This window comes from Saccopteryx bilineata, chromosome 10 (assembly GCF_036850765.1).
Source record: "Saccopteryx bilineata isolate mSacBil1 chromosome 10, mSacBil1_pri_phased_curated, whole genome shotgun sequence".
Lineage (NCBI taxonomy): Eukaryota > Metazoa > Chordata > Mammalia > Chiroptera > Emballonuridae > Saccopteryx > Saccopteryx bilineata.
Window position 1 is genome coordinate 9842031 of NC_089499.1, and position 15650 is coordinate 9857680.

The 15650-nt window shown below is 43.4% G+C and overlaps 1 protein-coding gene across 3 annotated transcripts in view; it reads right to left on the reverse strand.

Moving 5' to 3' along the window:
- KIF15 (kinesin family member 15) overlaps positions 1-15650 on the reverse strand; it is a 64081-nt gene that overhangs the window by 1253 nt on the left and 47178 nt on the right. For 2 of the 3 annotated variants that reach the window (XM_066245041.1, XM_066245040.1), the window contains exons 30-34: positions 12244-12353; positions 3805-3877; positions 3224-3261; positions 852-1017; positions 477-608 (exon numbers count right to left, since the gene is read on the reverse strand). In XM_066245041.1, coding sequence (XP_066101138.1) covers positions 477-608; positions 852-1017; positions 3224-3261; positions 3805-3877; positions 12244-12353 — 519 coding nt within the window. Of the gene's footprint in view, positions 1-436; positions 609-851; positions 1018-3223; positions 3262-3804; positions 3878-12243; positions 12354-15650 lie in introns of all 3 variants that reach the window. The other variant, XM_066245042.1, reaches the window with a different exon arrangement.

A 15650-nucleotide genomic window follows, 5' to 3' on the forward strand; every position in this document is an offset into this window, starting at 1 on the left:
AAGAAGTTCCCTAAAGAAAGCAGTTAAGCCTGACCAGGCGGTGGCGCAATGGATAGAGCATCAGACTGAGACCTGGAGCACCCAGGTTTGAAACCCCGAGGTCATCAGCTTGAGCACGGGCTCATCTGGCTTGAGTATGGGCTCATCCAGCTTGAGAGTGGGACCACAGACATGACCCCATGGTCACTGGCGTGAGCCCAAGATGGCTGCCTTGAGCAAGAGGTCACTCGTTCTGCTGGAGCCCTCTGGTCCAGGCACATATGAGAAATCAATCAATGAACAGTAAGGAGCTGCAATGAAGAACTGATGCTTCTCATCTCTTTCCCTTCCTGCTGTTTGTCCCTATCTGTCCCTCTCTCTGACTCTGTCACAAAAAATAAAAAAGAAAGCAGTTAAGAGGTTCAATAATTAAATTCAATTTTAAATAATCATTTACCGGCAGAGTGAGTCTATTCAGAATAATGTTCCGAGTTTACCTCGGTGAGGCGGATATTGTCCTTCTTCAGCCGCACCACATAGTGAATCTTCTGATTTGGGTTTTGGTGTCCGACCAACTTTCCATTTTCCTCAGCGAGATACTCCACCTGCTTCCTCAACATTTCTATCTCCTGCAGGTAACCAATCCAAGGAGGAGAAAATGAGCTGCTCTTAATATTCTTTTCAAAAAGTAGCCTGTTTCCTCCCTTCTGAGAGCACAGGGAGAGACCGAGCCGGCCCCAGCCCGTGACCCACATTCCTGCGTGTGCTCCAGCCAAGTCCCATAGCACACCCGCCAGACACGAGTCTTACTCTTACTGCTTCTGCTACTTCACACGCCCTAAGTACAGTAAAAAAAAAATACACAAACGCACCTGGAATGCCCTCTCCTTTTCTTCATATAATTCTTCCAGCTTTGACCTCAGTTGTTCCTTTTCTTGGAACGCTTTAGACTCCAAAGTTCTGGTCCGTTCGACTTCCTGAGTCATTCTGAAGTAGTCTTCCTCTTTGTTCTCGAGGGCATGCTGGGCTGCTTCCAGGCTGTGACAATAGAGATCCCTTTTCAGCATTCCAAGAAACAGTTACAAAACAGCACTCAAACTAGACATTTTTCCAGGGAGCACAGAGTGCTGATTGGAAAGTATGGCTAATCTCTGGCCCTCCCTCTGACAGCCAGGAAATGGCCAGGCTGCATGTACTCTTTTTTTTTTTTTTTTGGTTGTTTCAAGACTTTCTTTCCTTTCTTTCTTTCTTTTTTTTTTTTTTATATTTTATTTATTAATTTTTAGAGAGAGAGGAGAGAGAGAGAGAGAAGGGGAGGGAGGAGCAGGAAGCATCAACTCCCATATGTGCCTTGACCGGGCAAGCCCAAGGTTTCGAACCGGCAACCTCAGTGTTCCAGGTCGACGCTTTATCCCACTGCGCCACCACAGGTCAGGCCCTTTCTTTTTTTAAATTAAGTGAGAAGCAGGGAAGCAGAGACAGACTCCCACGTGTATCCCGACACGGATCCACCTACAAGCCCCCTACCAGGCGATGCTCTGCCCATCTGGGGCCACTGCTCTGTTGCTTGGCAACTGAGGTATTTTAGCAACTGAAGCAAGGCCATGGAGCCATCCTCAGTGCCCATGGCCGACTTGCTCAAACCGTTTGAGACATGGCTGTGGGGGGAAAGAGAGGGGTGGCCTTCCACACCCTGGGCCAATGCTCTACCACTGAGCCAACCAAAATTCATTTTGGCAAAATCCTCAAACCACCTTTTAAATTATAAAAATTTAGAACAGAAACTTAGATTCGGCCCAAGTGGAGCAAACATAATTTATGTATTATGACAACAGCATGGTTTCTTCAGTGCCCTATACCTAAGCGTAATTGTTTCTGATATCAAAATCTGGTTCTCAGTGGGACACTAGTCATTTCTTCAAAGATGTGCTATTTAGAATTTATATATTTTATATAACTATCAATTGAAAAGAAACATAAGGAAAAAGGCCACTATAGAATTATATAGAATTTCACTGATTTTATAAAATTTTCGGAATCCTATCAGCTTCTCAAAGGAAACAAATGCTTTTTATTTTACAATGCACATGGAAGAGAATGCTGGTTATTAAAATGATGTAATACAGAGACCATACAACTTATGGCCAACTAATCTCTAGGCCAGTGTTATAGACCACATTCTTAGAGCCGTAAGAATACAACAAACTTACACAAATTACTTTCAATTTGTATATTTTCACTGCTAATTTATATGAGAGTAATCAATAAAAATTTTTCCAGCAACCTTGGGCTCATGCCAGTGATCCTGTGTTCAAGGTGGGTGAGCCCACCTACGCTCAAGATGGTGACTTCAGGGTTTTGAACCTGGGACCTGTGTCCCAGACCAACACTCTATCTGCTGTGCCACCATCAGTCAGGTAATTGAGAGAGATAGAAGGAGAGAGAGAGAGAGAGAAAGAAAGAGAGAGGGAGACAGAGGGGAAGAAACAGAGAGAGAAATGTCAACTCATGGTGCATTTAGTTGTCCATTTATGGATTGCTTCACACATGCCCTGACTCGGGACAGAACCAGGGACCTCGGTGCATGGGGACAATGCTTTCTTTATTCTGTGTGACCGAGCCAGGGCTAGAATCCTTTTAGAAGCTATAACAAGTGAAAATGTTTCAGGACCTCTGTTCCTGATGAGGAATAGATATTCAGAGAGAACAATATTTTTCTAATGTGGTATTATTTACCTGTTAATACCACACAGCTTATTTTGAATGTGATAAGAAAAATACAGTATATCTTGTTCATCAAGGAACGAGACGATTTATAAGATTACATAAATTAACATTAAAAGTATGTGAACAAATGTAAACCATGTCTACAGAAGGGAAGGGAAGCAGCAGAAGAAACCGAGTGCTGAGCCAGGTCGCAGGGGCCCTGAGGCTCTCGGGCAGAGGGAGCGAGCAAAAAGGGAAGCCTGGTCATTCCGTCGTTCTCAGCCCATCAGTTCCTCCAGGGAAGCTCGGCTGTTCCTGGTAATTACGTCTTTAAGATCACTTTTAGGATGGCTTCATGTGAGAAATGCTTTTAGCAGGTGGTATTTAGGAAAACAATTTTGTAAACATCTATTATGTTCACATACTACTTCAGAAGGAAAGCGGTCACTTACCTTGTGGATATAACGAGCATTTCTTCCCTCAGAGAAGAATAAAGAAAAGGGCAACAAGAACTTGAATTACAAAACAGCGCACTTACTCTGCTTTCATTCTCAGCACTTCTTCTAACAACTTATTCTATAGGATTTAAAAAAAAGGAAGAAAAAGATGGCTTAAGTTCTTAACATTGCTTAAAGAAAAGCCCAGAAAGTAACCAGTCCGCTCTCCCTCACAATACCAGACCCTTTCCTACAATCCCAGCTACACACACTGAAAGGGGGAACCCATTTCTGAGACTTCATGTACTGTGCCCTCTGAGGCCTCAAACGGGCACTCGATCCTTGCTTCTAAACAGATGGTCAGCTGTGTGGCTGTGCCACTCGGCGGCTCACTACCATCTAGGCATCAAGACAAAATTCTCTCTTAATGCTCAGCTCTAATACTGACGGCGAATATCAAACAGTAGGAATACAGAAAAGACAGAAATTTCAATATTAAATGGTTTCTAAAATATATAACCTTAAACGCTAACTATAAAAGCACTTCTCAGATAATAAAAAACTATTACGTAAAAGAAATCATTACGAATGATGTATTACAGAAGTGTACACCTTAAACCTATGCTATTAACCAATGTCACCCCAATAAATTCAATAAATAAAATACTTTAAGAAATCATACTTTAGCAAGTCTTTCTTTGATAAGCTCTTCTTGTTCATTCTTCAGCTGCTGTTTGTCGTGGTGGTTCTGCTCACTGCACAGATTAGGGAGGGGGACAGGGAAAGACCGTCAAGTACATCCACGTATCAATTTCATATCTATTATACGCAACAATGCCAACTGGGCAAAGGAAAGCCTCTCAATGGTGATAAAATCCAGTTAGCAGACTTGACAAATGTGACCTGCACACAGGGATGACATAAGGCGCCCCCTCAAAACGCAGGATTCCTCCCATACAAAAGAGAGGTGACAAAGCGGAGAAATCTAATCAAAGTTTCATTGAAAGTAAAATAAAGCAGAAACTCAGTCAAGAATGGTACCAGCTGAAGATCAAATGTGAGCCAAAGGGGACCAGGGGGAGGGCAGCACAGGGGTCTGGAAGGACAGTGATCAGTTGGGAAGGGGCAGGTTCCTCTGGCTGGCCTGGCCCGCAGAGCTCAGTGCCTCCTTTTCGTCGGATTTCACAGCTGACAACACTGGCTTACCATGGACACCGACAGGAAGGGATTCCGAGTACCAGGCAAAAATCTCTACACGAAGAAGAAATTTCTGCATGAAAGAAGTCCTTATATAAAGAAAATTATATTCTGGGTGATACATGTGAGTTTGATAATCTGAGTCTACCTCTGAGCCTGACCAGGTCAGGATAATAAACTGAGTTTCTGTGAGCAGCCACTGGACCAAAGAGACACGCCATAGGAGAATCTGCTTGAGCATCAGAAGCCTCTCTAGGGATCTCTCTCACTAATGAGTATAAAACAAGCAAAAAGATCATTTCTCGAAGAAATGCAGAAGACACAGTAACTCCTTTCACTGAATGAATCTGGCAGCCTAGACAAAATGGTCCTGACCCCTTCATAGAAAACCACCCGAAATCACTGGGGACGATGTATTCTGTTTGCTCTAATCGACGTGGGTGAACTGTCACGAACCAGACAGAAGATACCGCAGGCTTTGAGAGACCTGTGGCCTCTGTTGGAGCCGTCATGCAAAGTACAATAACATTGAAAGGAAAGGCTGTGACTGTTCTTCAATAAAGCTCTCTTGCCTGACTGAGCAGTGGTACAGTGGATAGAGCGTCGGACTGGGATGCAGAAGACCCAGGTTCGAGACCCTGAGGTCGCCAGCTTGAGCGCGGGCTCATCTGGTTTGAGCAAGGCTCACCAGCTTGGACCCAAGGTCGCTGGCTCGAGCAAGGGGTTACTTGGTCTGCTGAAGGCCCACAGTCAAGGCACATATGAGAAAGCAATCAATGAACAATTAAAGTGTTGCAACGCGCAATGAAAAACTAATGATTGATGCTTCTCATCTCTCCGTTCCTGTCTGTCTATCCCTCTCTCTGACTCTGTGTTAAAAATAAATAAATAAATAAATAAATAAATAAATAAATAAATAAATAAAGCTCTCTTCACCAAATAGGCTGTAGGCTACATTTAACCCTCACTACAGTTTTTCTTCCTTATTCTTTTTAAATTAAAAAATATTTCATTTTATTGATCAAGAGAAAGAAGGAGGAGGGAGAAACATCAATTCATTGTTCCACTCATCTATGCATTCACTGGTTGATATATGTGCACTGACCAGGATCAAACTCACAACCTTGGCGTATTGGGACGACACACCCAGTTTCCCCCTTATTAATACAGTATTTGTCTCCCTTGTCAAACCCTGAGCCGGCTACTCTCCTCGGGCTGTCCAGGGAAGCAGAGGAAGAGGAGCACAGGGCAGACAAGACTTGGGAGAAAGAACGATGGGAGGTGCAGAGAGCTCCTTCACACGTGAAGGTGAGAAAGGCCACCATCCACCAGAGAGGCCCAGGGCTCAGCGAGGGTGGCGCAAGAGAGCTGCTGCTTCAGAGATGGGTCCCTGCATAACCAGTGATGAGGTTCCCGGAGCAGAGGACCAATTCCAACCCCGACCCGCCACCTCCACTGCAGCAGCCCCAGCCCCAGCCCCAGCCCCAGCGAACGTTGCTGCGGTGTCAAAATTCCTTGAAATGGCGCTGGTTTGGAAGCTGCAGCTAGAAGTTAGTGAGGCTGGGGACGTGGGCCTGCCGCACTGCCGGGCTCCCGGCTGTGTCTTCCTTGGCCCTTTCAGCCCCACTGCCGGCTGTGGCCCGCTCAGCAGCTCAGAGATCCCCTGGCAGAGAAGGGTGGAGACACATCGGGCGCAGATGTGCACTGCCAAAAGCGGGGGCTGCAGCAGGACAGGGGCAGGCTGTAGCTTCCTCTGCCCCGAACCTTTCATAAAGTTCTCTATGGTTCTTCAAAAAGGAGCATGAGACTATGAAGTACAGTATTTCTAACCGTGGTTTTATAAATGATCTGGATAAACTGTTTCATATGCTCAAATTAACTTTTTTAAAAAGTTTATTGTAGGCCCTGGCCGGTTAGCTCAGTGGTAGAGCGTTGGCCTGGTGTGCGGAAGTCCCGGGTTCGATTCCCGGCCAGGGCACACAGGAGAAGCGCCCATCTGCTTCTCCACCCCTCCTCCTCTCCTTCCTCTCTGTCTCTCTCTTCCCTTCCCGCAGCGAGGCTCCATTGGACGAAAAAAATATCTAGAGAAAGAGGACTGTAGATTTAAAGAATAAAATGGCAATAAGCATCAACATATCAATAACCTTAAATGTAAATGGATTAAATGCTCCAATCAAAAGATATTTATATTAGGTGCTCCTATATTAGGCGCATGCGTATTTATAATGGTTATATCTTCCTGTTGGATTGCTCCCTTTATCATGTCGTGATCTTCTGTATCCCTTACTATAGCCTTTGTTTTTAAAGTCTATTTTGTCAGATATAAGTATTGCTACTCCAGCCTTTTTTTCCTTTTATTTGCGTGAAATACTTTTTTCCATTCCTTCACTCTCAGTCTATGTGTATCTTTTGTTTTGAGGTGAGTCTGTTGTAGGCAGCATATGAATGGGTCCTGTTTTCTTATCCATCTAGATATTTTTTTCTTTCATTGCTCTGTTTACAGCAAGCTTCTTAACATTTCTTGCAACACTGGTTTGGTTGTAATGAATGCCTTCAGAATTTCTTTTGTTTTTGGACTGGGAAGCAATTTATTTCTCTTCAATTTTAAACAATATTCTTGCTGGATAAAGAAGTCTTGGGTTGTAGGCTCTTGTTTTGCATTACTTTGAATATTCTTGCATTCCCTTCTGGCTTTTAGTATTTCTGTTGAAAAGTCTGATGTCATCCTTATGGGGGCTCCTCTGTAGGTAATTGAACGCTTTTCTCTTGCAGCTTTTAGTATTTTATCTCTTAATTTTGGTATTTTAATTATGATGTGTCTTGATGTAGGCATCTTTGGGTTCCTCTTTAATGGGATACTCTGTGCTTCTTGAACTTGAGTAACTTTTTCTTTTTTTATTTTTTTCTTTTTTTTTATTTTTTTATTCATTTTAGAGAGGAGAGAGAAAGGGAGAGACAGAGACAGAGAGGGAGAGAGAGACAGAGAGAGAAGGTAGGGAGGAGCTGGAAGCATCAACTCCCATATGTGCCTTGACCAGGCAAGCCCAGGGTTTTGAACCGGCGACCTCAGCATTTCCAGGTCAACGCTTTATCCACTGCGCCACCACAGGTCAGGCTTGAGTAACTTTTTCCTTCATCAATTTAGGGAAGTTATCAGTTAGAATTTCTTCAATCAGATTCTCTATCCCTTGTTCTTTCTTTTCTCCTTCAGGAACCCCTATGTTGCAGATATTGTTTCTCATGTTGTCACAGAGCTCTCTTAGAGTTTCCTCAGATTTTTTGAGCCTCTTTTCCTTTTGCTGCTCTGCTTCCGTGCTTTTGTTTATCTTGTCCTCTACATCAGTGGTCCCCGACTCCAGGTCGTGGACCGGTACTGGTCCGTGGGCCATTTGGTGCCAGTCCACAGAGAAAGAATAAATAACTTACATTATTTCTGTTTTATTTATATTTGAGTCTGAATGATGTTTTATTTTTAAAAAATGAACAGATTCCCTCTGTTACATCGTCTAAGACTCACACTTTTTTTTTCTTTTTTCTTTTGTATTTTTCTGAAGCTGGAAATGGGGACAGACTCCCGCATGCACCCGACTGGGATCCACCCGGCACGCCCACCAGGGGTGACGCTCTGTCCACCAGGGGGCGATGCTCTGCCCCTCCGGGGCGTCGCTCTGCCGCGACCAGAGCCACTCTAGCGCCTAGGGCAGAGGCCAAGGAGCCATCCCCAGCGCCTATGCTCCAATGGAGTCTTGGCTGCGGGAGGGGGAGAGACAGAGAGGAAGGGGGGGTGGAGAAGCAAATCGGCGATTCTCCTATGTGCCCTGGCCGGGAATCGAACTCGGGTCCCCCGCATGCCAGGCCGACGCTCTACTGCTGAGCCAACTGGCCAGGGCCCTAAGACTCACTCTTGACTCTTGTCTCGGTCATGTAATACATTTATCCATCCCACCTTAAGGCTGGTCCATGAAAATATTTTCTGACATTTAACTGGTCTGTGGCCCAAAAAAGGTTGGGGACCACTGCTCTAAATCACTGATTCGATCCTCTGCTACATCCAGCCTGCTTTAATTCCTTCTAGTGTAGTCTTCATTTCTGATATTGTATTTGTCATTTCTGATTCTTTTTTATTTCAATGTCCTTTTTGATGCTTGCTATCTCTTTATTTAGATGTTCATTATGACCATCCATTGTTGCTATAAGATCTTTGAGCATCCTAACACTCATTATTTTAAACTCTGCATATGGTAATTTGGTTACTTCCATGTCATTCAGTTCTTTTTCTGGGGATTTCTCTTGTTGATTCATTTGGGTTGCATTTCTTTGTATTCCCACTTTTTTCTGTGTATAGAACTCCTCCTTTGGGTGTGCTGTTTGAATAGCTAGCTGAGTCTAGGGTTTAAGCTTTCTGATTCCAGCTATCAACTGTGTTGGTTTTTGATGTTCTTGGGTTGGCATTATCCGTTGTTTGTAATTTGCTGTGGGCTACTTGTCATCAGTTACTACTCTTTTTGCTGTTTGTGTGGGTGGTTTCTGTGTCTGGGTAGTGTGGGAAGGCCCACCTTTCTATAAGGATCAGCTTCCTCCTGCTTTGAGCCATCAGCAGCTCCAGACAAGCTGCAAGCTCTGAAAGACTTGCTTCCACTTTTCAGCTGTTCCAGCTCTTCTTGCAGCTGCCTCTTCTTTCCAGAGTCCTCTGTTGAAAGACTGTAGTGTGGGCCCAACTGGCCTCATTGAACATACCCCTGCACAGATTGCAAACTTGTTGGGTTAGGCAGCTGAGGTTGAGACTACGATGAGAGTGGGACCCTCTAGTTCAGGGGTCTCTTGGGCTGTAGCTCAGTACAGGGAATGTGACTCATGCTCCAGGGCCTAATCCCTCAGCCTCTGCTGGATACCCAAATTTTATTTCTGCCCAAGGTGAGCATCAGGAAAGTCCTAATTCCTCTGATTTTCACTCTCTGCTGCCTCTAATTGCTGGCTACTTGCTGGGCCCTGCAGGGAACTCCAGGGATTAATGGGGGGGGGGGGGGCAGTTGGCGTGGCTTGCTCTTTGGTCCCAGTTGTCACACTATCCAGACTTTGTTTTTTTACATATCTTAGTGTTGCCACAGGAGGGCGGTGGGTGTGGCCTGAGTTCCACAGGTGTTTCAGAGGTGGTGCCTGCCCGATAGGGTCTCCAGGAATAGGTCGAGTTCTCAGCACTGGATGGGGGAGGTGCAGCTTGGGTCTCACCGGAAACCTGAGTCTCTGACCTGCCCCCTGCTTCGCCTTTCTGAACAAGCCTTTCCCCTGGCTGGATATGGAGAGATTTCCGGGGGTGGGGCAGCTACCTTTCCCCAGACTGGTGTGGGACAAAGGGACTACTCATCCCCTGTATATGTCCACTTTAGCCCTGGAGAATGACGTAAAGCACGTGTTCCCATCACCGTGTCTCTCCCTTTTCCCCCAACTTAATACTTTCCTCATACAACTCTAGTCCTATTAGCAATCTTGCCCCCAGAGCCCCAGGAAAGTGGACTCGAGTGAGATTTTATGCACGGGCCCTTTAAGTCTGAATCTGCCTCTCCGAAATCTGTCTCCCCCCCAACCCTGCTCCCCCAGACAGAACCCCTGCTCTTTTCACCACTCAATGTTGTCTGGTTGCATCTTCCAGTTACTGGGGCTCCAGGCAGGGGCTATGGACCTGGGGCTGAGGTCCCCCACCCCTCAGGGTCCCTTTGCCCGCAGTGAGAGCCCTTCTGAGCACTCTGCCACCCCTCTCTCCTGGGAGCAAGTTAACCTCCACCATGTCTCCACACTTCCTACCAGTCTCGGTGTGGTTTCTTCTGTGATTCTTGGTTATAGAGGAGTCCTCTTTGTTTCATCTGAAGTTGGTTTTTCATGATGGTTGTTCTTAAATTAAGTTGTAATGCAATCTGGTCCTGGGAAGTGGCTATTGTAACGTCTGCCTACTCCGTGGCCATCTTGGAATCTCCAAACTAACTCTTGATAAAAGACGGTGCAGCGAGTACAATGTTTCTTTAACATGAGGGACGAAGGGGTGCGGTGCACTGGGGCCTCCCTGCACTGGAATCTCCCTCAGGGCAGCGGAACCCCTAAAAGAGGTCCCTGCAGAAAGGAGCATCTGATACGCAATGACACCTTAAGACCATTTAGGAAAGCACGCGTTGCTTAACTAAGGGACATATTCTGAGAAATGTGTCGTTAGGTGATTTTGTCACTGTGTGAACATCACAGAGCAATCTTACACAAGCCAAGGTGGTACAGACAACTGCACACCTAGATTAGATGACATGGCCTACTGCTACTAGCCTGTATAGTATATTGCTGCCCTAAACAACACAGGATGAAATGCAATCAAGAGAAATGGTAAACATGGATGTATGAACCTGCTGCCAATGACACAGAATGTTGTTTCATTAAATATTCTAAAATAACACTACTGACAGTTATTTGTTATCAAGTATTATGTACTATATTATATCACATATTATGTACCATGCTATCAAATATTATGTACTATAATTGCTTGTGCTATACTCTTTAATTTTTTATTTGATTTTAGTGAGAGAGGAAGGGGAAGGCGAAAGGGAGTGGGGAAGAGAGGAGGGAAAGGGAGGGGAAAGAGAGAGAGAGAGAGAGAGCAAGGGTGGGAGGGAGGGAGGGAGGGAAAGAGTGAGAGAGAAACTTTAATGTATTCCTGTATGTGCTCTGACTGGGGATTGAACCTGTAACATTTGCGAATCAGGAGCACGCTCCAACAAACTGAGCTACCCAGCCAAAGCCCCATTTTTTTGTTTAAATAAAAGTAGACAGTTTGTTTCAAGTATTTCACATGTCTGGAATTCATGTCAATAGCTCTAGAACAGTGCAGTCTACCGAAATAGGCAAGATTATAGATGCCTTATTCTTCCTCTTGAGAAACAACAATACCTTTATCAGACGTGATTCAAAAGCAAGGGGGGGAAAAGGTAAAACATACAAACAATAAAACAGCAATAAATATATATCAATAATTGAATCTAAAAATAAAACAAAGAAGCAGAACAGAAACAGACTCATAGATACAGAGAACATTTTGAGGGCTGTCAGATGAGAGGGGTGTGGGAGACTACAAGTAGCAAAGCTCTTGTTGTTCCAGGCTTAGCTAAAGGCCAAGTTCTCATCCCCACTCCTGCATATTGGCATTGATGCTGGAGTATATGAACTCATCCCAACCCCCCACTTCACTTGCTTAAGTTGCTAAAAGCAATTTACATGCCCTTCCTCTCACCCCTTGTTTGTTCTGATGTTGGTTGATTTCAGTTATGCAGGTTGGAGGGTTTCAGCACTTGGGAGAATTCTTGATTTGCTTTGGAGATGTGTGACTTTGCATAAGAGACTTCCTTATTTGCATATGGCTATATAATAAAGCAACAGGGGCTGTTTTGCTCTGGCAAGCTAAAGGCATTGCAGAGGCCTCCCGATCCCATCCTTCTTCTCTTTAAGTCTACTTTCTTCATTCCGCATCATTCTCACTCAAGACCTGGAATTACTAGCTGCGCTGGATCGCCGCAGAGGGGGTTAGAAGATGGGTGGAAAAGGGGAAGGGATGAAGAAGTACAAACTGGCAGTTGCAGACTAGTCATGGGGACGTAAAGTCCAGCATAGAGAATAGAGTCAATAATATTCTAATACCTATGCAAGGTATCAGATGGGTAGGAGATTTATCCGGATGACCACTTACTAAGTTATATAATGTCTAATCACTGGGGTGTACACCTGAGACTAATATACTATTGTACATCAATGTAACTGAAAAATTAAAAATTATTTAAAACAAACAACAGCAAAGAGCAACTGATGGGAAACCAGTGTGTGCTCCAACCTCAGGAACTGACTCCCAGGCAGGCCAAGACTGAACCCGCAGAGCTGGGGGCTTCCTCACCTGTCGTCCTTCTGTCTTTGAATATCATCCAGCTGACTGTGCAGGAGCCAGTTTTTCTCTCTCAACTGCTCCGCTTCCAGGCGGAGGATTTCCATTTCACCCAACTGCTCCTAATAACACACAAAATCAGGGTGTGTCAGAAAACACATTGATAGTAGGCATTATTTTGCTCCCCAAGGCCATGACTGAGACAGGATTTCTCTTCTAAGCTTCTCTGATGCACAGAACACTGCACTGAATGATGCTGGGTGAAACACTGACAGTGACCAGCTCTTGGGGGCCTGGAACTGTGATTCAGTCGCATATCCAATGTCTTAAACACAATCTCTGATCAGTATCAAAGGACTCATTAAAATTTCTTTATGAGAAAAGATGATAGTCTCTACCTTGGTAAATGTTCTATTTAATTCTATTTAATAGATTCTAACTTAAAACTTAATTGGATTTTAACTGGAAAGCACGAGTATACCCATCTAGAAGAAATATACTTGCCTGCAAGGAGTATCCTTTAAAAAAAAATTTTTTTTAATGATTTTAAAAAGAGAAGTGAGAGATGCAGAAAGGAGAGAGAAAAACATTGATTTGTTGTTCAACTTAATTATACATTCATTGGTTGATTCTTTTATGTGCCCTGACTGGGGATAAACATGCAACTTTGGCATATTGGGACAAAGCTTTAAGCCAGTGGTAATCAACCTGGTCCCTACTGCCCACTAGTGGGCGTTCTAGCTTTCATGGTGGGCGGTAGCAGAGCAACCAAAGTATAAACAAAAAGATAGATATAACTATAGTAAGTTGTTTTATAAAGATTCATTCTGCCAAACAGTGAAAATCCGACATAAAGTACTTGGTAAGTAATTATTATTTATATTAGATGCTTTAATTTGCTGTAACTATGCTCTATAAATTTTATAAAGTAAAGTTACTTCTCTACTTTATAAATCACCACTACTGTGGAACTGGTGGGCAATTAGAAAATTTTACTACTAACAAGAGATACAAAAGTGGAAGGTAGGTATAAAAAGGCTGACTAACCCTGCTTTAAGCAAATGAGCTCCCAGGCCAGGGCTAAAGAGTATATTGTTAGATTTCTTTTTACCTGTCTATTATCTGATTTCTTTTAACCTGACCCAAATTATTCAGAGGCCCAAGATCATGCCACTCTGGGTAACAGTCACATTCCTGGGATAGCAGCATACTGTGAGCTGCCCTATATAAAAAGGCCAGGAACGATCTCCCCCGAAAGCCAAAGCAGAAGAGCGAGACTGTCTTCATATACTTTCCTCTCCTTGGCATGTGTAAGCTAATTCTGTTCCTCCATAGAAACATCCTGTACAGCAATTACCTTCCAGGCTATGAGCATGAGCGTAGTATCCTCCTGAGCACTGCCCCCTCCACACCTCCCACCCCTCAATGCCACAATAAACACACTGTCCCCTCACACAAACACCATACCCCCTACTACATGGGGAGAAAACACTAGAAGGAAATTGGAAAGAATGGCAAACAAAAGTATTTTTAACTATCAGACAAAAACTACTGTCTACAATATAGAATGCCTTCGAGTCATTAAGAAAAAGTTCAACAGCCCTGACTGGCTGGCTCAGCGGTACAGTGTTGGCCCAATGTGTGGAAGTCCCAGGTTCGATTCCAGGCCAGGGCACCCAAAAGTGCCCATCTGCTTCTCCACCCTACCCATTCTCCTTCCTCTCTCTCTCTTCCCCTCCGACAGCCAAGGCTCCATTGGAGCAAAGTTAGCCCAGTCACTGAGGATGGCTCCATGGCCTCCACCTGAGGCGCTAGAATGGCTGTGGTTCAAATGGAGCAATGCCCCAGATGGGCAGAGCATCGCCCCCTGGAGGACATTCTGGGTGGATCCCCGTTGGGCACATGTAGGAGTCTGTCTGCCTCCCCACATCTAACTTTGAAAATATACCAAAAAAAAAAAAATCAAACATAATACCAAATAGAATTCCAAAGCTCTCAATATTCACTCCCAACAAAAAATGTATGAATGTGCAGTTCTGCCTTACCAATAAATAACATTTAAATAATTTAATGTGTTAAGACTGATATTCCATTGTTTTAATTTTTATTTTCCCAATTACTGTTGAAATCGAGCATTATCACATATTTATTGGCCATTTCCGTTACCTTCTCAGTGAATTGTTTGGTCTTAGTTTTCTCATTTTTAATTGGGCTGTGTTGACTTTTTTTCTTGGGTTGGTAATTTTTTATATAATGTTATATTAATTTGTTGTTATATATGTTGTAAATCTTTTTTTTAGGTCAATAGCATGCAATTTAATTTTCTTTATTATGTCTTTTATTGTACTGTAGTTTGTTAATGTGAGAAAATTTTAATACTTCACTATCTTAACAAGAAATTATCTTAACCATGTGTACTGAGTGGCTCATACCTACCTCACTAAACTAAACATGCTGCCTTTCTCCTATACAGAATTCTCATCTGTGTGAAGTTTTTTCTGTTCCATGAATTAGTTCATTTCTGGACCATTACCATATTTTTACTAAAGCTTCACACTATTTTTCAGTATTTGAGATGCTTCATTGATTTTCTTTTTCAAAGATATGTCTTCACTATTGTTATTCATTTTCCATTACAGATGGAAATTTTTTTTTTTAATTAATTAATTAATTAATTTATTTTTAGAGAGGATAGAGAGACAGAGAGAAGGGGGAGGAGCTGGAAGCATCAACTCCCATATGTGCCTTGACCAGGCAAGCCCAGGGCTTTGAACCAGCAACCTCAGCGTTTCCAGGTTGACGCTTTACCCACTGCGCCACCACAGATCAGGCACAGATGGAAATTTTAAAATCAGCTTATGAACTTCCAAGACATAGCCTTTTGGGGTTTTGCTGGAGTTTATGTAAAACTTACAGACTAATTCATTAAAAACAAACATTTCTTTTATACTAAGGCTTACAATCCAAGAAATAGTCTGTAGTCTCATTAATTCACATCTTCTAAACATTTCAGTGAAGCTTTATGCTTTTTTATATATAGGTTTTATACATCCTTATTGGATTTATTCCCAGACATTCTATTGTTTATATTACTATTATAACTGGGGTTTTTCTCTATTTCATTATTTAATTTGTTATTGCTGGTGTAAAGGAAAGCTACTGGTAATTTTTGCTCTTATTCTATCTGTAAAACCTGTTGGATCCTCTTGTTGATTTGAATAAGTTTTGAAAGAAGATAATATGAGTAAAGTAACTGAAAGGCCCAGGCTGGTAGGCTCAGTGGTAGAACATTGGTCTGGTGTGTAGATTTCCTGGGTTTGATTCCTGTCCAGGACACAGGAGAGGCACTCATCTGCTTCTCCACTCTTCCCTCTCTCCTTTCTCTCTCTTTCTTCCCCTCCCTCAGCCAAGGCTCCATG